Source organism: Ahaetulla prasina, chromosome 1 (assembly GCF_028640845.1).
Source record: "Ahaetulla prasina isolate Xishuangbanna chromosome 1, ASM2864084v1, whole genome shotgun sequence".
Taxonomy (NCBI): domain Eukaryota; kingdom Metazoa; phylum Chordata; class Lepidosauria; order Squamata; family Colubridae; genus Ahaetulla; species Ahaetulla prasina.
This window is the reverse complement of record NC_080539.1, coordinates 62,895,140-62,920,357: the sequence shown is the minus strand read 5'-3', so window position 1 is coordinate 62,920,357 and position 25,218 is coordinate 62,895,140. Positions and strand designations below refer to the sequence as shown.

Below are 25,218 nucleotides of genomic sequence, written 5' to 3'. Positions count from 1 at the left end.
TTACTTTTTTATATGTTACATGATTTCAGATTTTGTAATATCACAAAATATTACAATATTATATTTTTTTATATTAAAAAGAACATCTAGTATCATCCAACATGATGATGGAGTTCAGGTGGTGCAGTGGTTAGAGTTCAGCACTGCAGGCTACTTCAGCTGACTGCTAGTTGCAGTTCGGCAGTTCAAATCTCACTCGCTCAAGATTGACTCAGCCTTCCATCCTTCCGAGGTGGGTAAATTAGGACCCAGATTGTTGGGGGCAATATACTGATACTGTAAACCACTTAGAGAGGGCTGTAAAAGCACTATGAAGTAGTATATAAGTCTAAGTGCTATTGTTATTGCTAACATCCTGAATATTTTTTCTAGAGCCAAATTTTTATTTATTTTCTTACTTGCATTTAATCTAAAATACTAGTCTATTAAGACCTCAATGACATAAAACATGGCTATCTAATACAAGGGAATACCCGTATAACACTGTCTGGTTGTTAAGATTTGCATCTTTGGAAGCTTGCTCCACCCCCCACTTTCAAGGGAGCTTTTCCAGCATATGGAAGAGATCTGTTTGGCTCTTGCTTGACCTGCATTTTAAAAATCTGTAATTATGTTTTCAGGGCCTTCCGTTGGAAATTAATTTTAATTTGTAATTTTTCTTTTTCCTTTTTAAATTTTGAGTAGAACAACAGGATATTTCAACTTGCCAATGCTCGTTATTGCATTGGACTGACTCAGTAAGGAATCACTAAGAAATATAAGAAATGTTCATGAATGGAGTGGTTTGAATGTATAGAATGGAAAGACTGTAACTAAGTCTACAGAAGTCTAAATTAAAGTATCTCTAATAATAATAATAATAATAATAATAATAATAATAATAATAATAATTTTATATTAATAATATTATATTATTATAATATTATATTATAATTATAATAAAATTATAATAAAATAATATTATAATTATTAATTTTATATTATTAATTTTATATTAATAATAATTATAATAATAATAATAATTATTATTATTTAGAACTTCTAACAAGGTAAAAAGAATGATCTAACAATATTTTTTTCACATTCCTTCTGCAATCTGCTTTTTTCTAAGTCATAGTAATTATTTTGCACATTCTTGGGTAGAATAATTAGGCTGTGTTGTGAATAATACATTTTCAGGCACTTTCCTACTTGGTTTCTTCTTTTTATTCTGTACATATTGTGTGTCTCAATCTCCTCATGTTTAGTTTCTAGTCCCATGATCATTCTCCCTCACTGATTAATTATTGACTAATTAGATATTCATATGCCCTGTTATAAAACAACACAGGATTAAAGCATATATTTTGAGAATATGGCATGTGGAAGTACTTTCCACTCTTTCTCTAACTTCTTTTCTATTGTCTGGAAGAATAGAGTTAACACATGAATTGTGGGGTGCAAAGAAAGGGCAGGTTTCTTTTCCACCCTGCTATTTTTTGACAGTCTAAAAATCCTCTAAGCTTTCAATTTTATAGGACAAAAAGAACACACACATATGATAAACATATGTCTTGCCTTAAATTTAATTGTAAAGAAAAATACCCTTTTTGTATTTTTATATTATTTTATATTATTTTATATTATTCAATATATTCAAAATATAGGCAAGCACTAGGGCCAAATATTCCAGGTAAGTATGCCCAGATGATTTAATGATCTTTATCAACTGATACTTAGTTCTAACACAGTTGTATGAATCTCATTCGAGAACTAATCTATGAGTGACCACTGAGGTAACTATTAGGATACATGAAGAGAAAAGTGCTTTGGAATATACAGGAGTGCTCACACAGTATCTATTGTTAACCCCTTAAAATAGCTGCATTTTTCCCCAGATTCATTTTCTTCTGTAATATAATCACATAAATGATAATAAAATGCATAATCATGGGAAAATATGCATTAGGTATAAACAATTACTGATTGATGCTATGCATGCATACACATGTGCTCTGAAGCACCCTTTCTGCTAGAATCCAAGGTGCTAGATAGTTTTGGTAGCTCTGTTGCTCGTGAACTGCACTAGATTTAATAGTGCATAACTCATTGTGGCTTTCTGTGGTACACATCAGGGGTGAAATGCTCCCTGTTCGGACCGGATCGCGCGATCCGGAAGCGATGGGGGCAGGTAGTTCGGAGAACCGGTAGCAAAAATCCCTGCCCCCCCTACTGCCCACGCCTCGCTGTTCTTCTTCTCTGTCCCTGAAGCGCTCAGTGGTGATATAGCTGCAAACGGCCTTAAATGACTGCCGCGGCACTTCAAAGGGCCACACTACAGCTGATCAGCGCTGTAGTATTTTTAAAGAAGGCAGACCGGGGCCTGTCAGTAAAAGGCAATTGGTAGACTGGGGTCTGTTTTTAAAGAAGGTAGATCGGGGCCTCTCAGTAAAAGGCAATTGGTAAACCGGGGCCTCTATTTTTAAAGAAAGTAGACCGGTGCCTCCCAAGTTTTGTATACTTTATTATTTTTATTATTTATTATTATTGACCATGCCCATTCAGTCACCTGACCACCAAGCCACACCCACCAATTAAGCCACGCCCACAGAACCATTAGGGAAAATTTTTAGATTTCACCCCTGGTACACATGGTTTTAAAACACATGGTTTTAAAATAAAATAAAAAATTTAAATTTAAAATAAATACACATGGTATTTATTTTTAAAATAATTTTAATCTAGCAGTAGACAATTTCCAAATAACAATGTTCAGCAATACAGTAGTAAAACATAAAGTGCAGGCTTAAAGTTATTCAATTTATACAAACAATTACCGAAAGTCTGAATTGTACTGAATTTCAGAATCTGCTATTCTAATGAATTCTTGTCCTCCTTTTTTGTAGATCTCTTTGCTTAAGATTGATTTTATATTTGAATCCAATGTTTCAGGAAAATCCTAAAAAAAAAAAAGATTGTAGTCAATATTACATACAGTAAGTAACTTTCCTGTTCTTTGAAAAAGGCACTTCCTACAGTAATTATGATACTCTATACCAGTGATGGCTACCTTTTCCGGGCCAAGTGCCCAAAGCACACACATGCGCCCAAATCCCAAAAATGCAATGTTATTGCGCCCCCCCATATGTGCCCCACGTCTGTGCACTCGCCCCCCATGCCCCCACACATGCATGGCAGAGACCCAAAGACCAGCTGGCTGGCGGGAGGCATGAGCATATGTGCAGCGGAGCTGAACTGGGGTGACGGCTCACGTGCCATCAGAGAGGTCACTGTGTGCCACCTGTGGCACGCGTGCCAAAGGTTCGCCATCACGGCTCTATACTTCGTTCTTTTTTGATGAGGAATTGCTTCCAGCGAGGAACATTAATGTGTTGTTTAATGTATTGTTATGGCTTAACAATACACAAAACATCATAAATTGATCACACTATAAGAGGCATGAATGAACAATAATTTATATTTTATTTCTCACTTTGTCTTTCTCATGCAATTCTTCAATGATGTCTATATGCATGTCGGTATATCTTCAAATCAGCCTCCTTAGCTTTTGCCAGGTACATACAACATGTGGATTTTTTGGCAACATTTTCAAACATGACGAGAATAACTTGCCTAAAATCACCCTGCTGGGTTTTTGTACCTAAGGAGGACTAGAACTTGAAAATAAAAGTTGAAAACAGGACCAGAACTAAAATCCATTTCCCCATTTCCATTCTAACCTCTTAACCATTAGCCAGATTGGTTCTCAATGCCTTTAGCTGAAAACTAGAAATGTTTTTATTGCATTGATAGAGAAGTGATGTCAATGATAAATTAATTTTCTGATTTGATAACTTATCTTGCTTTATTAGAGTTGGCGTGTTTTATTTGATTGTCCAAATAATATCTAAAAGATATCGGTTGGCTGGCTTTCACTTAAAGCTACATTATATAGAACCATGAAATTAATGTCCAATACCATGAGAAGAAGAAGCAGGAAAAAGACTGTCCATACCACATCATAGCAAAAAGCTAGATGCAGTCTTTCCTAACCATCCTGTTTGGTATGAGTGTTCTAACATTATTCAAGCAGCTAATATAAAAACAGTTTAGTGAGATCAACATTTAAATTTTTATTTTTAATTCTGTGATTCAATTTTCTTGCTTCTCCTTTTCCTAATATAGCACTTTGATGTAGAGATTTGGTTATATCATTAAAAAACTTAATTTTTCACTGAAATATTAAGTGTGAAATTGCTTTGTTGCGCAACTATCCCTTGTATTTTAGGATTGGTACAAGGTATGTATTTCACTCCTTTCTATTTTTCCTGGTGCTGGACTGAAGGAAAAGGTTCTTGGAGAAGTCCCCAGCTGAATAGACTAGGTCTAGGATATGTCAGGAAATTCAGGCTAACTGCTCAAAAGATCCCTCTGTTAAACTATTGATGAGACAACAATGATTGGACTCATTCAAGACAACGATGAATCTGCATACAGATGGGAGATTGAATAACTAGCCTTGTGCTATGACTAGAACAATCTTGAACTAAACACACTCAAAACCGTAGAAATGATGGTAGACTTTAGGAGAAACCCTCCTATACCACCATCTCTTACAATACTAGACAATATAGTATCAAGAGCAGAGACCTTCATGTTTCTAGGTTCTATAATATCTCAAGATTTAAAATGGACACCTAACATCAAAAACGTCATCAAAAAAGCACAACAAAGAATGTTCTTTCTGCGCCATTTCAAAAAGCTTAGACTGCCCAAGGAATTGCTGACAACAGTTCTACAGAGGAATTATTGAGTCTGTCATCTATAAATGTCTGGTTTGGCTTTGCAACCAAACAAGACAGACATAGACTTCAATGAATAATTAGAATTGCAGAAAAAAACTATTGCTGCCTTCCATTGAGGACCTGAACAAATCAAAAAGATGGCTGTGAAAGTATCTACAGACCCCTCACATCCTGGACATAAATTCAACTTCTACCCTCACAACGACACGATAGGGCACTGCATACCAGAACAACTAGACATAAGGACAGTTCCCCCCCACATTCCATAACTCTGCTAAATAACTAATTCCCACATCAAACTATTTAGTAAGGCTGTATTAGTATTCTTCTTATCATCTTTCCTATTACCTATTTCCTTTTGTGGAAACAACTTGCCTCCAGAAGTTGCAAATGCTCTAACTCTGGGAGTTTTTTAAGATGCTGGATAACCATTTGTCTGAAGTGATGTAGGGTTTCCTGCCTAGGCAGGGGGTTGGACTAGAAGACCTCCAAGGTCCCTTCCAACTCTGTTATTCTATGTTCTTTTCTACTTATGACTATAACTTTGTTGCTTGTATCTTTATGATTTATATTGTTTAGTTTCCCAGTATGATGTATGTTGTTTATTTAGTATCCTATGACTATCACTAAGTGTTGTATCTTATTATTTATGATGAATGTATGTTTATGATGACTATGATCATGATTTATTACTTATAGCTTTTATGTACACCGAGAGCTTATGCACTGAAGACTAATTTCTTGTGGGGCCAATAAAGAATTCTATTCTGTTCTGTTCTGTTCAATTCTAATTCTATTCTATTCTACTCTATTCGCTTTCAGGAAACCAGTGAAGACCTGGCTTTCAACCTGTTGACTGAGGCCAAGATATTAATGGAGCTGGCATAGTGTTTGATTTATGGTTATGAATTTTACCAGAACCTAATCGTCTTTGCCATTTCTGTCCATTTTTGCTTTTTTAAAAATAATTGTATTATGTTTTTATTTTTGTTGCTATCCACAATTCCTTTTGATAAATGGGCAGCCTTATACATTTGTTAAACAAATATGCATTCTTTCCTGGAACCCTGGAAAGAAGGATCCTGCCTATACCATTTTGAAACCTGGAGTTTAATAGTTTTCAGAATTCTAACTTTTAATTTATATCCAATAATAATTAATAAAATCAGCCCTATTTTTTAAAAAAGTCTTTTAATAGTAAGTAGGGAATTACAGTTCTTCAAAATCTCTTATGTTATAGTGTAGATGCTCATCCTTTGCACTGATTGCATTATATTTTTCTTCATCTGTATGTTGGATGTGCTGTCTGTGTTTGAAGTCGAATTACCTGCAAAAGGACTGAGTCACCAAACTGCAAAGCGTATTCAATTGTTCTTAAGTAATTGACATCTGTAGCACAGATTTGTCGCAATTTGCTGCCTTCCATTTGACATATCCATTTGTAAGCTTGCCTTTCTGGATCAATTAGTAAAGGCCACCGTTGTCCATGTTTTACAAATATTGCATTTTCTGTAGAGTATTGATCATGTGGCAAACCTGCATTTTGCCATCTGCGGACCTATAAAATGATTTTATAGATTTATAATCTTGCCTATAATATTCCCCCCCCATGCACTAATTATGGTAATAATGAACAATCCTGTAAATCATGGTATATTTTCTCAAAAAAATTCTAATAAATAATACAACTATTTATTAATTATTTTAACTGATAAAAAGTGTAATCTGAGAAAGAAATGTTAAATTTGAGAATAGTTTTTAGATAAAGTTATAAATAAAACAATTTTATTCTTATTTTTTCTCTGTTTGCTACCTCATTCTTTTCTGTCATGCAGTTAACCAATGAGTAATTTGGAGAGATCAAAATATTGTTATCACTGCAGAGTTTCAAACTGTCATTGACTAGCTGTTGACGATACTCCGCTGATAACATTCCACTGTAGACAATACAAGCTGCTGATATAAGGACATCACCTACAATTCCTTGCAATCTTTGATCGAGATTATTAACAGATTCATTCCAGCGTTCCTAAGGAAGAAAAATACATAGTTATGTATCATAAATTTGAATATTAATCTTGCTAGTTCGCTTAACTTATATCAGGGATGAAATTCAGCAGGCTCTGGAAAACCAGTAGTGGAAATTTTTTGGCTTGGAGAATCAGCAAATACCACCTCTGGCTGGCCCCAGAGTGGGGAAGAAATGGGGATTTTGCAGTATCATTCCCCTGCCACACCCACCAAGCCACACCACACCACACCACGCCTACCAAGCCATGCCCAAAGAACCGGTAGTAAAAAAATTGAATTTCACCACTGACTTATATGGTATAGAACTCATAATTAAATGAGAAGTCAAGTCAGGAGTTCTGTGTTGCCCACTCCTTTTTTTAAAAAATATTTTTTTTTATTTTAAATACAAATAATACAAACATAGTACATATATATCTAAACACAAAAAAGGGAAAAATACAAATATTACAGTGCACTCCTCCGCTGCAGACAATTTTTTTCCTTATATTTCTTCTTCCATAACAACTGGTAGCAGTGGTGGCAGGAGGCTCTGCCCACCCACCCAGAGTTCTGCGCATGCACGTGTTGCATCCAAGCGCAAGCGCATATGCACATGATCGAACTGATAGCAAACTAAATTGAAATCCACTATGCCCACCACATATGTTTATATGTTCCAACCTCTTTCTTGCACCTCCAACAAATATTTGTATATTTATTTGATTTAATTTGTGTGGTGTTAGGTACCACCTCCATATCACTTTATATCCATTTTCCTTAACTCTGACATATTCTTATATAATCTTCTATTCTAAATATTTTTCCAATCATTATCATTTATTTCTCCTAAATTTGATTCCCAAATTAATTTTAAACCTTTTGCCTGCTCTAATTCAGTTAATATTCTATATATAACATAACATAACATAAAATAACAACAGAGTTGGAAGGGACCTTGGAGGCCTTCTAGTCCAACCCCCTGCCCAGGCAGGAAACCCTACACCATCTCAGTCAGATGGTTATCCAACATTTTCTTAAAAATTTCCAGTGTTGGAGCATTCACAACTTCTGCAGGCAAGTTGTTCCACTTATTAATTGTTTTAACTGTCAGGAAATTTCTCCTTAGTTCTAAGTTGCTTCTTTCTTTGATCAGTTTCCACCCATTGCTTCTTGTTCTACCCTCAGGTGCTTTGGAGAACAGCCCGACTCCCTCTTCTTTGTGGCAACCCCTGAGATATTGGAACACAGCTATCATGTCTCCCCTAGTCCTTCTTTTTATTAAACTAGACATACCCAGTTCCTGCAACCGTTCTTCATATGTTTTAGCCTCCAGTCCCCTAATCATCTTTGTTGCTCTTCTCTGCACTCTTTATAGAGTCTCAACATCTTTTTTACATCGTGGCGACCAAAACTGGATGCAATATTCCAAGTGTGGCCTTACCAAGGCATTATAAAGTGGCACTAACACTTCACGTGATCTTGATTCTATCCCTCTGTTTATGCAGCCCAGAACTGTGTTGGCTTTTTTAGCAGCTGCTGCACACTGCTGGCTCATATCTAAATGGTTATCCACTAGGACTCCAAGATCCCTCTCACAGGTACTACTATTGAGCAAGGTACCACATATACAGTACCTGTGCATTTTGGTTTTTTTGCCTAAATGTAGAACCTTACTTTTTTCACTGTTGAATTTCATTTTGTTAGATAGCACCCAATGTTCAAGTCTGTCAAGATTCTTCTGTATCTTGAGCCTATCTTTTGGAGTGTTGGCTATTCCTGCCAGCTTGGTGTCATCTGCAAATTTGATGAGCTCCCCATCTATCCCCTGGTCCAAGTCATTGATGAAGATGTTGAAGAGTACTGGACCTAAAACCTTGGGGTACTCCACTGCATACTTCCCTCCATGTGAATGTAGTTCCATTGAGGACTACACGTTGAGTGCGGTTGGTCAGCCAATTACAAATCCATCTGGTGGTCTAACCCACATTTTTCTACTTTATCTAGTAGTAGGTTATGGTCTACTTTATCAAATGCTTTACTGAAGTCCAAGTAAATTATATCGACAGCATTCCTCTGGTCTACTAATTTTGTCATTTTGTCAAAGAATGCGATAAGATTAGTCTGGCATGATCTGTTTTTGACAAACCCATGTTGGCTTTTGGTTATTACTTTGTTTGCTTCTAGGTGTTCACTGATTCGTTGCTTGATTATCTTTTCCAGAATCTTCCCCGGTATTGAGGTCAGGCTGATAGGTCTGTAGTTTCCTGGATCTGTTTTTTTTCCTTTTTTGAAGATGGGAACTACATCAGCTCTTTTCCAGTCCTCTGGCAGCTCCCCTGTGCTCCAGGATCTTTGAAAGATATAGTTCAGTGGTTCTGAAATCACGTCTGCCAGTTCCTTCAGAACCTTGGGGTGTAATCCATCCGGTCCTGGTGATTTGAACTCGTCTAGGGTAGACAGGTGTTCACTTACCATTTTCTTCCCTATTTTAACTTGTGTTTCTAATCTGTTTTTTGTAGTGCTGTTTTTGATAGGTTGGATTGTTTTTTCCTTTTGTGTAAAGACAGATGCAAAATATGAGTTAAGTAGATCTGCTTTCCCCCTGTTGCTTGTCATCTTCTTGCCACTTTCTCCCAGCAATGGGCCAATTGTTTCCTTGACTTTTTTCTTGTTTTTAACATGTTGGAAGAAGCTTTTTTTGTTATTTTTTACTTTTGTCGCTAGCCTTTGTTCATTGTGAGCCTTAGCTTTCCTCACTTCATCTTTACAGGCTCGGGCTATTTGCTGATATTCTGCCTTAGTTATTTGCCCCTCTTTCCACTTTTTATATTTGTCCTTTTTGTCTTTCAATTTGTCAGATAGTTCTTTATGCATCCATGCTGGTTTCTTTTCAGATCTATTATTTTTCTTCTTCATTGGTAAATATATTTTCCCAATTCTTTCTTTACCTATATATTCTTCATTCACCTCACATTCTTTTATAATTATTTCAAATTTTCTTAATTATCTTTCTCCTCAAATCTTTCTTCCACTTTTATCCATTTCTCTAATTGTATTAAATTCAACCAATTTAATTTAATTTAATATCTGATGAAATGTTCTTTAGAATATAAAGTTATATTCTTTATCTTGTTCTTCCAGTTTTCCCATTTATATATCTGATTTTCTTTTAGTTTAGTTTCAGTTCAATCTTAGGGAATTTCTCCATTTCCACCATAGGTGTTAAAGGAGAAATTCCTGGCATTACCTGGTATCTCCATTTATTCCATAATTCTATCAAATTTTTTAAAAAGGTATTTTGAATCCTCCTAGCAATTTTTTAATATCCTTTTTAAACCAGTATGTTTCTATAGGATCATCTATTTCCGTTAATTCTTTCAACTCTATATCCCTCCATATTAAATCTCTAGTTACTGCTACAATATCTGGGACCACCTTTAACTGATTAGCTACCCAATAATTTTTAACATTTGGAAGACCCAGTCCACCCTTTTTTAATGGTTCATACTATAATGCTTTACTTATTCTTGCTCTCTTACCTCTATTACAATACACCTCCAGCAACCTCCGTATTTGCTTTAATTCTTGATTCGAAAATTTAATTGGGATCATCCAAAACAAAAAATTAATTTTTTGTAAAACTTTCATTTTTATCATTGCAATTCTTCCAAACTGTGATAATTTTACTTTCTCATATTTATCTATTTTATCTTTTATAGCTTTCTTTAACTTTTCATAATTTATTTTCTTTAACTTTGAATATTTTTTGGGATGTCAATGCCTAAATATTTAATACTATCTACTATTTTTAATTTATATTTTCCTTTTAATACATCCACTTCTTCTTTAGTATGGTTATATAACATAATTTCTGATTTTTCCCAGTTTATTTGTAATCCACTATATTTCCCAAATTCATTCAGATATAAATATATCCTCTCTATAATAACTAAGAGATTTTGAAACGTTACTAATGTATCATCTGCAAATAAATTTATTTTAGTTTTCTTCTGTACACCAATTCCTTCAATCAATGAATCTTCCCTAATTGCATTTGCCAAAACCTCCATCAATAATGCAGATAAAACTGGGGATAAAGGGCATCCCTGTCTCGTTCCCTGGCTTAAGGTTATTGTCTCTGTAACACCATCATTTATAACTATTCTCGCTTTATTCTCTGAATATAGTTGATTTATCACTTGTCCATTTTTCCCCCCAAAACCTAACTTCTCTACTACTATCTTCAATGTAGGCCATTCCACACAATTAAAGGCCTTAAGTACATCTAATGCTAATATAGCTGCTTTTAAATTTTTGATTCTTTATATAATAACCTATGTTTAATACCCTTCTTACTTTGTCTGACATTTGATAGCCTCTTATAAATCTACACTGGTCATTTTTAATATAATTCTCTATAAATATATTCAATCTATTTGCCAAGATTGCTGTAAAAATCTTACCGTCCTGATTAATAAAGGATATTGGTCTATATGATCCTGTGTTTCTATGATCTTTATCTGGTTTCACTATCAGTATTATCAAAGATTGCTTCCAGGAACTTGGAATATTTTCCCCTTCTATTATTGTATTAAACTTTATCTTCATCTTTGGCACCAATAGTCCTTTAAAATTTTTATAATATTCTACGCCTAATCCATCTAACTCTGATGCCTTACGTATTTTCAATTTATTAATAACTTCCACTATCTCCTTTTCTTCTATTTGTGATTCCATTATTTTTTTATCATATTCTTGAATTTTACAATTTAAATTCTTTTATATATATATGCCTGACTTTCATTCACATTTATGTCAGTTTCCTTATATAGCTTTTCAAAGAACTTCTGAAATATCAAGAATTTTTCTCTCATCATGTTACATCTTTATTATTCCAATCAGGCTTTTTGCCTTTTTAACTTGTGTGGCTCTAGCTAGCATTTTAGGATTTTTATTACTATTTTCATAAAATTCCCCGTTTAAATATATTAGATTTCTTTGAACCTGCTTTATCTCAATATTTAGCCAATAGTTCTAACATAATCCTATTCTCTCTACTTTCTATATATTTACTCTCTAGTTTCCTAATTTCCTCCTCCAATCATTTTATATATTTCTCTTTTTGTTTTTTATATTATGAGTATTTTATTCCTCAACTCTCACTACTGCTTTCATTGCATCCCATATTACACCTATATTACTACCTCCCTCTTCATTTATAGTTCATATTTCTTTTAATTCCCTTTCCATTTATTCTAAAATCTCTTTATTTTAAAAAAATCCTCAAATCCATTCTCCATCTACTTGCCTGTTTATAATCACAATCTATTTCCATATTCAGTTACCATTGCGAGATCAGATATTTTAATTATTTTTATCTCTGCTTTTGTTATTTTAGATAATATTTCTGGTGTTACAAATATATAATCTATTCTTGTAAAATTTTTATGTCTACCAGAAAAATATGTATAACTCTTTTGATTACCATGTAATTCTCTCCAAACATCTTTCAATCTATTCCTATTAATTAATTTTCTTAAATCTGTATTATTATACTGTATTTTTGCTTTTGATGGATTGGATTTGTCAATTCCGCTATCCATAACCATATTATAATCACCTACTATTATCACATAAGCTTTTTTGACTTCTTCTATTTCTTTATATACCCTATTATAAAACTCTCTTTGATTTATACTAGGTGCATACAAGTTTTCTAAGGTAACTTCTTGTCCATAAATCAAGCCATAAGAAATCTTCCCATATCATCCCTTTTTATGGCTTTTATCATAAATTCACATCTTTTAGCTACAATGATTGCTATCCGTCTTGCTTTTGATGTATCAAATGCCTTTTTGTATAAATCAGCCCAGTATAACTTAAGTTTATTCACCCCTTTCTTTTTGATGTGTTCTTGTAAAATACAATATCTATTTTCTCTTTGTTAATTGATTTTTCAATTCTTCCTTGTTTATCCCCCCCCCACAAGCTATGTACATTCCATGTAGCTATTTTCAACAATTTCACCATCTATTCCACATATTACATATTCCCTTTGGTCTCCATATATGCTCTAACATAAATCTTACAAAATTAAAACTACAAAGTATACATATTATCCCAAAACGTAAATAACCTCTTGTTGTAGTTGTTAGTTGCGAAGTCGTGTCCGACCCATCGCAACCCCATGGACAACGTTCCTCCAGGCCTTCCTATCCTCTACCATCCTCTGGAGTCCACAGCTGAGCATCCTTTCGGCTTTGGCCCAGTCACTTCATTCTTTCTGGTGCTACTAGTACTAGCCCTCCGCTCTTCCCCAGTAGCATATTGGACACCTTCCGACCTGAGAGGCTCATCTTCCGGTGTCATATGTTTTTTTCCTTTTGTACTGTCCATGGGGTTTTCATAGCAAAGATACTGGAGTGGGTTGCCATTTCCTTCTCCAGTGGATCACATTATTATTACTATTATTATTATTTATTCGATTTTTATACCGCCCTTCTCCCGAAGGACTCAGGGTGGTGTATAGCCAATAAAACAATAACAATGTACAATTAAAACAGAGAATTAAAAAACTTATTCAATAATTGGCCAAAAAATTTAAAATGTTTAAACTTAACAACCCTAAAAATTCATAAAATTTCAACCCCAATTAAAATTAATATTTAAAGATTAAAAATTTAAAAATTTAAAAGTTTAAAATTTAAGCCAGTCCTGCTCGAATGAATAGATGCACAGATTATGACCTGTCCATCTTGGGTGTTCCTGCACGACATAGCTCATAGCTTCATTAAGTTATGTAAGCCCCTTCACCACGACAAGGCAGTAATCCATGAAGGGGAAATAACTTCTTACCCACCCATAAACATATATAATGTCCCCCTTCCTTTCTTCAGATCTTCCTCCTCACCGCCGCATAAGGGGGAGAGAAGAGGAGCCATTCATACACAGACTTTGGTCGCCCACTCCACCTCCCTTAACCATTTTTACCCTATTTCAACAACCAAACATATGTTATAACACATATCCCTTAATATAACTATTACAAATATTTATATATTGTCTCTACAGCAAACTTGTAACTCCTGTTGCTTCATCCAGCCTCCCTTTTCTCTTGTACATCTTCTTTCTTCTTCTCCATCTCCCTTCCTAAAAATGTCAACCTCTCATTCACTTTCTGGATTTGCTCCATGAACTCTTCTTTATTGATGATTCCGAGCTCCCTTAATTTCTCCACTGCCTTCTCCTTTGTTTCAACTCTATAAGATCTTCCACTATATGGAAATCTCAAAAAAGCTCGATAACCCAAGCTATAATTAATATTATTTTTCTTCAATAATTAACAAACTTGATGCATCTCTCTCCTCCATTGTAGTCTCACTACTCACTATGACCCCCAAACACTATCAATGCCATATTTTGCAATTTATGTATCAATTTTTTGTGTAAGACGAGAATTGAATCACATTGTCTCTCAGCAATTTTCTTTCCAACCTTTTGGGGCCAACTCTCTGTATTACATCAATATCATATCTTGTAAAGGGGACATCTGGGTGGATCGAGGTAGCCCAGTCCAATACTTTTTGGATCAACACTGCTTCATTTTATTCATTTTTCTCCAGATCTGTAAATTTGGGTGGTGCTGACAGTCCATATCTCAATCAAATCCTTTTTCACCTGATGCATCATAGTTATCTGGCTTTTTAACACCCTATCATGTTCTTCCATCTGAGTCCTCACTTCTGTAATATTTCGTGTCATATCCTGACTTTGTTTCACCAAATCTGTTATTCTTAACATCCATACTATCCATTTTATAAGTTATTTGCTTCAAATCCTCTTTTATATTTATCTTCATTTGTCTTAACTCTTGTAAGAGAACATCAAATTTATCTGATTGAGTCAGTGATTACTCAGAAGATTTTTTCCTTGCTTCCATTTCTAAGGCTTTTTCCACTCAAATCAGGCATAACTCTGAAGGTCTAAGATCTACTTTGGGTCTTTGTCAAACACTTTCCATACTTTTGCTGTGTTTTGACATCCTACCATCCAAAACGATCTCTTGACCTTTTAAAAATTTTACAGTCTATAATCCATAAATGTCACATCCTCCTTTGTCTTGTCCTTATCAATGGCAACAATTAACTTTATAACACACACCTTATCAAGGCTCTGTCTTAAAAATATTTAGTTCTTCCACTTTCTCCAGACCTCGACACTTCGACTGAAAGAAGGGAGTAACGGGCCTTCACACTATACACTCATAAATCAACTATTATCTTCTCAGCTGTATTTCTTTAAACTCTTTCCAAATTCTTTCTCAGTCTTCCATCATAGGACCCTTCCTCTCCTGTCTACCTTCAAAGGCCTCTTAAGTCTCTTAACCAAAAATCCAAGGTCAAAGCTCCTCTGAAAAGTGTCCAATTCCAAGTCAAACACAGTCCAATCTTCAGGAGAAAAGCAAGGGAAATAACTCACGTTTCATAATCTCTTAAATTTCATAATCTTTAAATGGGTGTTATATTTTTTAAATCCATTCTCTGCGATGGCCCAGAGGAAGCAGAAATTCAATGTCTGTTAGCTCTACCCCCTGTTGCCCACTCCTGGAAGTGCCATAAGTAAGTTCAGAAATGTTCTGAGACAGTCCATTCTTACCCTATCTAATCAAGAAAACATTAATGGAAAGCAGAAATAAAGAAAGCCAGGCTATTAACTTCTAAAGGTCATCCAATCATCCTAAAGGAATTCCATTCTATTATTTATAACATTGGCTTGTTTTACTTCATTCACCCAAATGATTGAAAACTTCATATGTCTCCACACAAATGGATAAGAATCATTTATTTAACAAAAAATAAAGCTTGACAACCACTGAAATATGAACTAAATCCTAGTATCTGAGGCTAACAGGAACACTTTTTATTGTCCCAGATATATTAGGAACAAAATAATTGTTATATTGGTTAGATCAAAGGCCCACCTCATCTAGTGTTACCAGACACTGGGCAAATAGAGGACATATCTTCCTTGTTGTTTTCATATCCTCCTTTTCCAGCTCTTTGAGTATCTTTTTTTTCCCACAACAGTAGTCATTCAAACTTTTGTGTACTGTGATCTTGCAAATTGCTTTTTTATTTTCCTCAACTGTCAACAGGCTCAACAGATTAAATTTATTTCCTGATTCCAGCAATTGGCTTCAATCCACCTCCTTCAAATCTATAATCACTGTAGTCTGTAGATCACATGACTCTTCATATATTATTGTGGTAAAAATTGAAAAGTGCAAGTGTAAAAATGAAAGTGCAAGTGTGTCTTCTTTTTCCCTCATTGTCATCACTACCAATATTCCATGTCCTCCTTTGCCTGTTCAGATATCTGATAACCTAATCTCATCCACCATACAAACTAAATATTAATTAGAAGATTATAAGGCTTCCAACTAAATGTGAATAGGAGCTCAGACGCAGTACACCAATTATTTGCTGATCATTGGTATTCCTTTATCTTAGAAATAGTAAGTAGCCATCATAACAAGTAGTTACAATATGCAATACTTTATTCTCCATGAGTGCAACCATACTCCTTCAGAACTATCCAATTTGATGCCCATCATTACTCTTGCCATAGCAAGTTCTACAATGCTTTATGAATCAAAATCCAATGAAGTATTAATACTTTATAAAACCTTGGTAAGACCACATCAGAATACTGCATCCAGTTTTAGTCACCATATTACAAAAAAGATGTTGAGACTTTGGAAAAAGTGCAGAGAAGAGCAACTAAGATGATTAAAGGCCTGGAGACTAAAATATATGAAAAACGATTGCAGGATTTGGGTACGGCTAGTCTAGAGAAAAGAAGGACTAGGGGTGACATGGTAACAGTATTTCAGTATTTGAGGGGCTGCCAAAAAGAAGAGGGGATCAACTTATTTTCCAAAGCACCAGAGGGCAGGACAAAAAGCAATGGATGGAAACAAATCAAAGAGAGAAGCAACATGAAATTAAGAAGAAACTTCCTAATAGTGAGAACAATTAACCAGTAAAACATCTTTCATTCAGAAGTTGTGGGTACTTCATCACTGGAAGTTTTTACGAAGAAAATGGAAATTGAAAGTAGTTTTTTCTCTCTGAAACCTCCTCCCACATTAAATCATTGAATATTTCTGGGTTCTAGTATAAGTGAACAAATGCCAAATTAGTCTTTCTTCACAAGGAAGGAAAGAACAGACTTTATATATTATTTTTTGCATATTTTCCAGTTGGTTTTTTTTTCTGAAGCACAATGACCACAGTACTATAGAAATTATTCTAAGTGTAGTAACACAAACCCTAACCACAAGGGCATTAATACTGGATTTTTGAAAAACACATGGCTTTCTTGTGTTTTTATTAAGCTGTATGTCACAACCTCATAACTATTTATTTGATCAATTCCTACTAGGTCAGACAGTATCAGTATATATATGAAATACCATGTCTGCAATAATAACTCATAACATCATCCAGCTACCACAAGGGTGCTATATCATTAATGAAGACAGGATGAAATGTATTTATTTTCAAATTAGCAGTATATTGGTCACATAGGAATCTCAGATATGAGATTTCAGATAAGAACAGTGAAGAAAATCGCAATTGTGTATAAAATATAACCCAACGCTTAAGTGTATAACATAGGAAAGATTCAATGAGAAAAAGCAATTGAAAATATAATGAATGAAACTTTAACTTAAGCATTAGAGCAGATTAAAAAGGTAATACCATTTCATCCTTTAGAGCTACGCTTAATATAGATGCACTATGTAAACGACGAGTCGTTTGACTTTTTCGGGCTGCAAGTTTTTCCTGTTCAGCAATACTTTCATCATACAATGCTTCTAAGTTTTGTTGATGTTGTTCAATCTGAAAATTTAGAATTTTTTAAAATTCTAAATAAGAAAACTACTTAAAAACTCCACTGAACCAGTATTACTTGCTATATTTGCATAATTTTTTAAAAAGAAACTCAATAATATAAACTATAAGGCTTTTACAGGGCTACTATCCAGACTCTGAACAAAACTATGCCCACTTAAAAATTATTATGGGTGAATTTTCTGAGCAGATTCAGCAGGTCTGGGTATAAAGACTGCCTGCTTAACTATAGCTGAAGTATTTTTGTAATCAACTGTGTAGTTTGAATACAGTACCTCTAATAATATGCTGAAGAACTTTTCTATTTTTCCCCTTTTTATCAGTTATCAATTTGTCTCCTTTTTTAGTCACTTAAAAACAGAGAGAATCTCACCCATGTTTTATCAGAACAGACAAGCAACTTTGTTTTCTCAACTTTACCCTTATGTATCGTTTGCATTATTTTGCAAGTAATTTCCCATTCTAAATGATAATCTAAAACACAACCTTACCAAATGAACATTTTTTTTCTCTGAACTCTTAACTTCTAGCTGAGAGCTAGCAGTTTATTTAGAATTCATTTTAAACATGAATTAATTGGCAAGTTACTATTGCAGCTTAATATATGTGTGCACATAGCATATACTGTATGTACTCCTCTATGATTCTAACTGCTGGAACTATAAATATGGTAAAGAAGGAGTTTTCACTGAATAAAGAAGAAGTTTTCACTGGTGGGCTTCCCTCCATCAACCAAGTTGGCAACTGATCTTCCAAATCTTCAATTCTACGCTGAGGTTTTTTGTAGTGAAAAGAATGAAAGTTTGCTTCTAAGATTACATGAAAAAGCATCAAAGAATGGCCTAAAGGAATAGGAATTGCAAGTGAGATGATACCATTTTATAAAGAGGAAAATAACCATCAAGAGAATCATAATACACTATATAATTAAAAAATATGGAGTACAGCATAAAACAGTCAGTTGATGACATGAATACTAATCATGTAGATGTATAGAGGTAATGAAAAAATAATGAGTTGGCAAAATGATTATCATCTATAAAGATGCTCTTAAGTGAAACTTAGGGCTATATGGATTCCTCCATTTTACTTGGGAATAATACATAAGTGGCTTGATACTGCTTTTACAGGAACACTTTCTGAAGTTGACTAAAAACTGGCAATGTTTGTCCTAGGAGCTTTGTAAATGTCAGCCTCCAAAAAGTCAGATGTTTGCCAATTAAGATAGAATAGAATAGAATAGAATAGAATAGAATAGAATAGAATAGAATAGAATAGAATAGAACAGAACAGAACAGAACAGAACAGAACAGAACAGAATTCTTTATTGGCCAAGTGTGATTGGATACACCAGGAATTTGTCTTTGGTGTATATGCTCTCCGTGTACATAAAAAAACAAGAATCATAAGGTACAACATTTAATGATAGTCATAGGGTATAAATAAGCAATCAGGAAACAATCAATATAAATCATAAGGATACAAGCAACAAAGTTACAGTCATGCAGTCATAAGTGGGAGGAGATAGATGATAGGAACGGTGAGAAGACTAATAATAATAGTAATTCAGTCTTAGTGAATAGTTTGACAGTTTGAGGGAATTATTTGTTTAGTAGAGTGATGGTGTTCAGGGGAAAAACTGTATGTTGCAGGATTCCCAATTACTCTGGGCAGCTCACAAGAATCAAACATAGGAATTACAACAAAATTAGTATGATAAAAAAAATTGCAACTGCAATAAACCAAATGGTTTATTCTCACTTTATTGTGAGAAAAAAGGGGAGGGGACATATGTACTTGAACTGCACATTTGTGCCACACATCATTACCAGTGGAAAAATAGTGAAAATTGAAGGCATCAAGATGTCCTATCAAAATAACATCAAGATGAAGAAGATAATTACAAATACCTGGGCATCCTACAGGCAACATCAAACACACTGAAGTCAAGAAGGTTAGTAGCGAATACATCAGTAGAGTGAAAGTGACCTTAAAATCCAAATTCCAATTCTAGTCATTAGATATACAGCTGGAATAGTAGACTGACTAGCTTCTGCTGAATTTTATTTTAGATTAGGATAAATGAAATTAAGGTTTTAGATTAGGATAAATGAAATTAAGGTGAAGAAAGTGTGGAAAAATGAGGAATCCAAACTGTTGGTTTTGAAGAAAAAGAAGTGAGGGCCATGAATAAAAGTAGAAGTATCTCTAAATAGACGTCAGAATGCACCATGCACCAAGCAATTCTGTTGCTGTGGCAGCGAAAGGAAATAGGAAGCACAGTGAAAACTATTTCTTTTATGCAAAGAGGGTGGGACTGTCTCCCATCAAAAGCTCAGCTCTATAACCTTCTGAATGTGTCTCTATGCAAGAAGCTGTGAATGCTCCAACACTGGACATTTTTAAGATGTTGGATAACCATTTATCTGAAGTGGTGTAAGGTTTCCTGCCTAAGCAGGGGGTTGGACCAGAAGACCTCCAAGGTCCCTTCCAACTCTGCTATTCTATTCTATTCTATTCTATTCTATTCTATTCTATTCTATTCTATTCTATTCTATTCTATTCTATTCTATTCTATTCTATTCTAGGCTATTCTATTCTATTCTATTCTATTCTAGGCTAGGCTAGGCTAGGCTATTCAAGTGCAGAATTTATTTAAATAAAGAATAGGGATCATTGAAAAGAACTGATCATAAACTATTTAAGATAATTTAGGACTCTTAGATAATTCTAGAAATAAACTATTTCCATTACTATTTCTTCACTCTCTCTACTCAGACTGAAAAACTTTCAAGTACAACGGTGAGAGAAAATGTCATTTAGAGCTACAATGTGATTAATATACAATATATAAACACTGAGAGATAATATATTATTCTAGCTAATAAAGATGACTTTATCTTCAACAAAGCAAATATTTATACTAAAACAATATGGATTACTTAGATGCATATACATTTTCTATTATTTAACAAATTATGTAGATATGATGGCATATGTTAAATACATCTATTTTACCAGGGCTAAACATCTTTGTTTTTCAGCTAATTTATTAAATGCACGATTCAGTAATTCTTCTGCTTCCATTACTTTTGCTTGCTTTGGATCTACAAACTAAAAAAACAAGGTATATTTACAATTCAGTATGAAATTGATAGAGTTAATACTTTAGAGGGAAATGAAATAAATGTCAAAAATGTCTTGATATAGACACATTTATTTATATATGAGCAAGTAATAATCATTATATTGATATTTCTAACTGCACTTGAGGGATTTTCCTGAAAGAAGCATCTCTATGAGAACTTCTTTCTAGTGTTCAGTTTAATTTTCTACCATACTTATTTATATTGTGACATCTTTATATTGCATATTCTCCTGATCTGACCACCAGCCAGTGATGCATCTTGAAGAAATTTACAAGAAATTCACTATCTGATGATATGACAACACGAGCAAACTGACCAAATAATCATAACTCTCTGTGACAGTCTGTGCTGAACATCAATGATAATTTGGCTGTTATATTTCTCTGCAAATTTGTAATGTAATGTAATTATCAAGTGTTAATACAATTATTGGCACATAATTTCACTATTAATTAGCCTTAGTAAAAACACAAGTTCTGGGGTGGCTTTGAATAGCAAATGTATATTATCTGTCATGTAGTAGGAATCCTAATCATTTCACATTGCTCATAATATAATGAGTGTTTCTCATCTCTGTACGGCAATATTATGTTTCTTCTGAATCAAAAAAATGTGAATGATATTGAAAGTCTCCCTAGGTTTTACTCGTCTGCATAGAGCATCCAGAGTGGTTTCATCTGGCCAATCCTCAAATATGCCTATTGGACATGGGACTAATTCAGAACAATTTATGTCATCTTTGATTATGGAATAGGGGCCAAAAGTGAAGCTGTCCTATTTCAGAAATCCTTCTCCCTTCCCACAAATCTGAAGTTGTGATCAGTCATTACTTCATTTACCAACTTGCCCAGAGGGAAGACTTTGATCAACTAGTGTCAGTCCTAGAAGGTAGACCAGACTAAAAACCAGACAATGTGTAAACCTAAAGCTACTTTTATTAGAATAGCTATGATAATAGAATCTTGCAAGTCTGAACGTGATTCCTTTCCTCTTGATCATTGCCTTGCTAATGAAACTTCCTTTGGTCCTTCAAGGACATCTTTTTTTTTTTTTATTTATTTATTTATTTATTTATTTATTTATTTATTTATTTATTTATTTATCAAATTTTTACGCCACCCATATCATCTGAGTAACTTTATATTCTCTGCACCTAGGTCCCAATGGGTTAGGAAGGACAGACCAGTTTTCCTCCCTTAAACTTAGGAAAACTTATAAGGAATTTTTTTTGGAATGACGATTGCTTTAGAAAAGGATTTTTTTTAGGATGAGGATTGCTTTAGAAATGACCTTGCAATGTTAAGCTAGTAGGTAGGTATTCTTAACAGTTGAGCTTCAAAAAGGAAGATTTGGAAGGTGTTTTTTTTTTTCCTGAAATGACCCTTTAGTCTTGGAAACTCTTCCACAAACTTTCTTTCTATTCTCCTTTTGAGATCCTCCTCATAACAATCCTGCAGGGACAGGACAGAAACAAAGAGAAAATGCCCTTGAAAACTAGGGGGAAGAAATCAGGAGATGGAAAATTCCAGGAAGAGATTCTGTATAATTATTTTAAGGGAGGTATCAAGATCAACTCCTGAATCACTATCTATTCTTTGCAATCTTGAAGTGATGACAGTGATCCTTTTCCACAAGGATCCCTGTGGAAGAGAAGAACATATAGGGAGTCCTTAACTTATGACCAGTCACTTAGCGATTGTTCAAAGTTATGACAGATTTGCAAAAAGCATTAATGATCTGATTTTGAAGTTAAAATAGCCACACACGCACAACATGGTCATGTGAGAGCATTTTGGGTGTTTGACAACCAGCTCACCTTTTTTATTCTGCAAATATTTTATAACATTTTTTGCCAGTTTCCAGTGTTTATTTCCAACTTATGACTATAATTCTGGGCTTAATTATGGTCATAAGTTAGGAACTACTTGCATTGATATTAACAACTAAACGCTTTTAATAGTTACAGGGATATACAGTTGAAACCAAGTTTTGAGACTGACATGTTTGAATCTCTTGGAACAGGAGAAAAGTTGCTTTTAACACTATTTTCTTAATGAAGAAATAAGTTGACCCATTTCTTGTCAGATCAATCTTCTAGAGACTAAAAGGTTACTTTAAACTATATTCTGGTGATGAAAAATTGAGATAATGAGAAAAACAATTCAATTAGTTGCTTAATAAAATATGTAAATATACCCTTTTAACAATATGATAGTGATCCAGAGCTAAAATCCACTGGCATATGGAGCAACATGCAACAGACACAAGTCCCACTTTCATTGGGTTGAAATCAGGCGACCTCACATATTTTTTTAACTGCAGAAAAACCTAAAATGAATACAAAATAATTAATTATAAATAAATAAGTATAACAGATACATGTAAAATTCTTCAATATCTTCAGTTAATAACTAATATCTATTTATTTGTTTTTTAAAATAATTCCATTACACTGAATTTATCAAGAAAAGGAAATTATAAACTGCACAACAATATAAAGAGAATAATATATCTTCAAATAACAACAAAAGAAAAAGGGAAGAGAAGCAGATAAGACAATGAATAATATTTCAATAAAGATTAAAGACACAAAAACAAAATAATGGTTTATTTTTCAATTTGAATTAATCAAAGTGAAATACTTTACTATCCATTTAAAAACTCAGAGATAGTTCATTAGATATGAACTATACACATAAATATGAACTATCTATTTCCAGATAGAATTCTACCACTGAGGCCGTTGTCTCTAATTCCCACCAACTGAATCTCTACATAGTGAAATGAAAAACAGCTGTCCTGTGATGAATAACACAGCAAAAAGCAATGTAAATGGAGCCAGTTTTTCACAGGATAATTAAGACTGTGAAAGATTAAACCAAACTTTGCAGAATTAGAGGAAATTTGACTATAATGTATTTGCATCTGTTACATTTAGAAGATATCTTACAATCTGATAAGGAAAAATTAGTTGGATTCTGGTGGCAATGAAACCCCAAGCCAGACCCCAGGAAATGTATTTCATTTTTAAAATATCTTATTTGAAGATTTATGTATACAAAAGCAAAAAACAACAACAACATTCAATCTATTTGCAAATGAACTTTTACCTTTTCTGGTAAATTATCTTTGTCAATTGTAACCAATTTTTTAAGGAATCCTGGATCTGAAAGTAGTAATTTTGCTGTTGCCCAGTTTGGTTTCTTTTGAAGAAGAACACAGACTGCATTCATAACAGTTAAAACAAGTGCAGGAGGATGAGTATATACTCTGAGTTATATAGAAAAAGAGCACAAAATATATTATATTCAAAATAATTTTTTTTTTGCCAAAACAACCTGATTCACATTCAGTTATCAAGATACAATAATTTTAGTGATCAACATGAACATACTGAACATGTTAGCCTGTCCAAGGAATGTAATGCATATTTCTGACCTTGGAGATTTAAGTTTAATATAAAAATGAGAAATAATATGAAACATTCCAAGACCAATTTTCTATTGAGATGATTGATTTTTAGGGAATCTATTGCTTTGGCTGTATCTTATTATTCCTGCTAATAGTTTCTTACATTAGCAAGAATCAGGATACATCAGTGTAAAGTGAATATGACTAATGAATATTGTGTTCACTAAATTAATGCCTTTTGATGACAAGAAATCCTCAGCTTAGAAATCCTTGGAAATAAGCAATATATTTACCTAACTTCTGCAATGTGATTTTTGTCAAGTGCATCAAGAGCACTAAGGGCCTTCTCCAAAGATGGCAATACAGTATTGAGTTCTTCTGTTACTTGCTACAAAAATGAAGAAAGGATACAGTTTCATTTTTTACTCACAGGATATACATGTACAAATACTATTTTTATATACAAAATTATTTAACACAAGCATGAGCCTTTTTTATAGAAAAAAATAATCTCTTGCTATCATGTGGAGGTCCTCCAGGTTTTTGCACTCCAGGCATAGTAGCCCTAGAATTTTGGAAGGAAAATTACATTTTGATTGGAATAGTTGGCATGCTTGTTATGATGTCATCAAAAGAAGAAACTTTGAAAACTGTGTACCTTAGCATACCCTTCCACAATTTTTGTTTCTGCAGTCATAGTTTCTTCATCCTTTTTAACCAAAGTTCGAACTTGCTCTACAACTAACGCATCTTTGTGAAGTTTAGCTACAAGTGCTTCTATTTCCTAATGAGAAAATAGTCAAATATTTTTATGGTACTCTCTGAAAAAATCATGAATCTAAAACTTTAGCAACATAAATCCTGCAAACTACTTTCCAAGTCCATTTTTATGAAGATATAAGAAAATGAGGATTTTCTTATGGCTCAGATCAAAAGATATTTATT

At 33.7% G+C, this 25,218-nt stretch overlaps 1 protein-coding gene across 1 annotated transcript in view; it reads right to left on the bottom strand.

The window, feature by feature from the left end:
* DNAH14 (dynein axonemal heavy chain 14) overlaps positions 1-25,218 on the bottom strand; it is a 279,895-nt gene that overhangs the window by 54,080 nt on the left and 200,597 nt on the right. The window contains exons 58-66 of the mRNA XM_058169855.1: positions 24,932-25,057; positions 24,567-24,661; positions 23,973-24,132; positions 23,059-23,190; positions 20,732-20,827; positions 17,561-17,701; positions 6,598-6,813; positions 6,112-6,342; positions 2,817-2,938 (exon numbers count right to left, since the gene is read on the bottom strand). Of these exons, the coding sequence (XP_058025838.1) occupies positions 2,817-2,938; positions 6,112-6,342; positions 6,598-6,813; positions 17,561-17,701; positions 20,732-20,827; positions 23,059-23,190; positions 23,973-24,132; positions 24,567-24,661; positions 24,932-25,057 (1,319 nt within the window). The remainder of the gene's footprint in view (positions 1-2,816; positions 2,939-6,111; positions 6,343-6,597; positions 6,814-17,560; positions 17,702-20,731; positions 20,828-23,058; positions 23,191-23,972; positions 24,133-24,566; positions 24,662-24,931; positions 25,058-25,218) is intronic.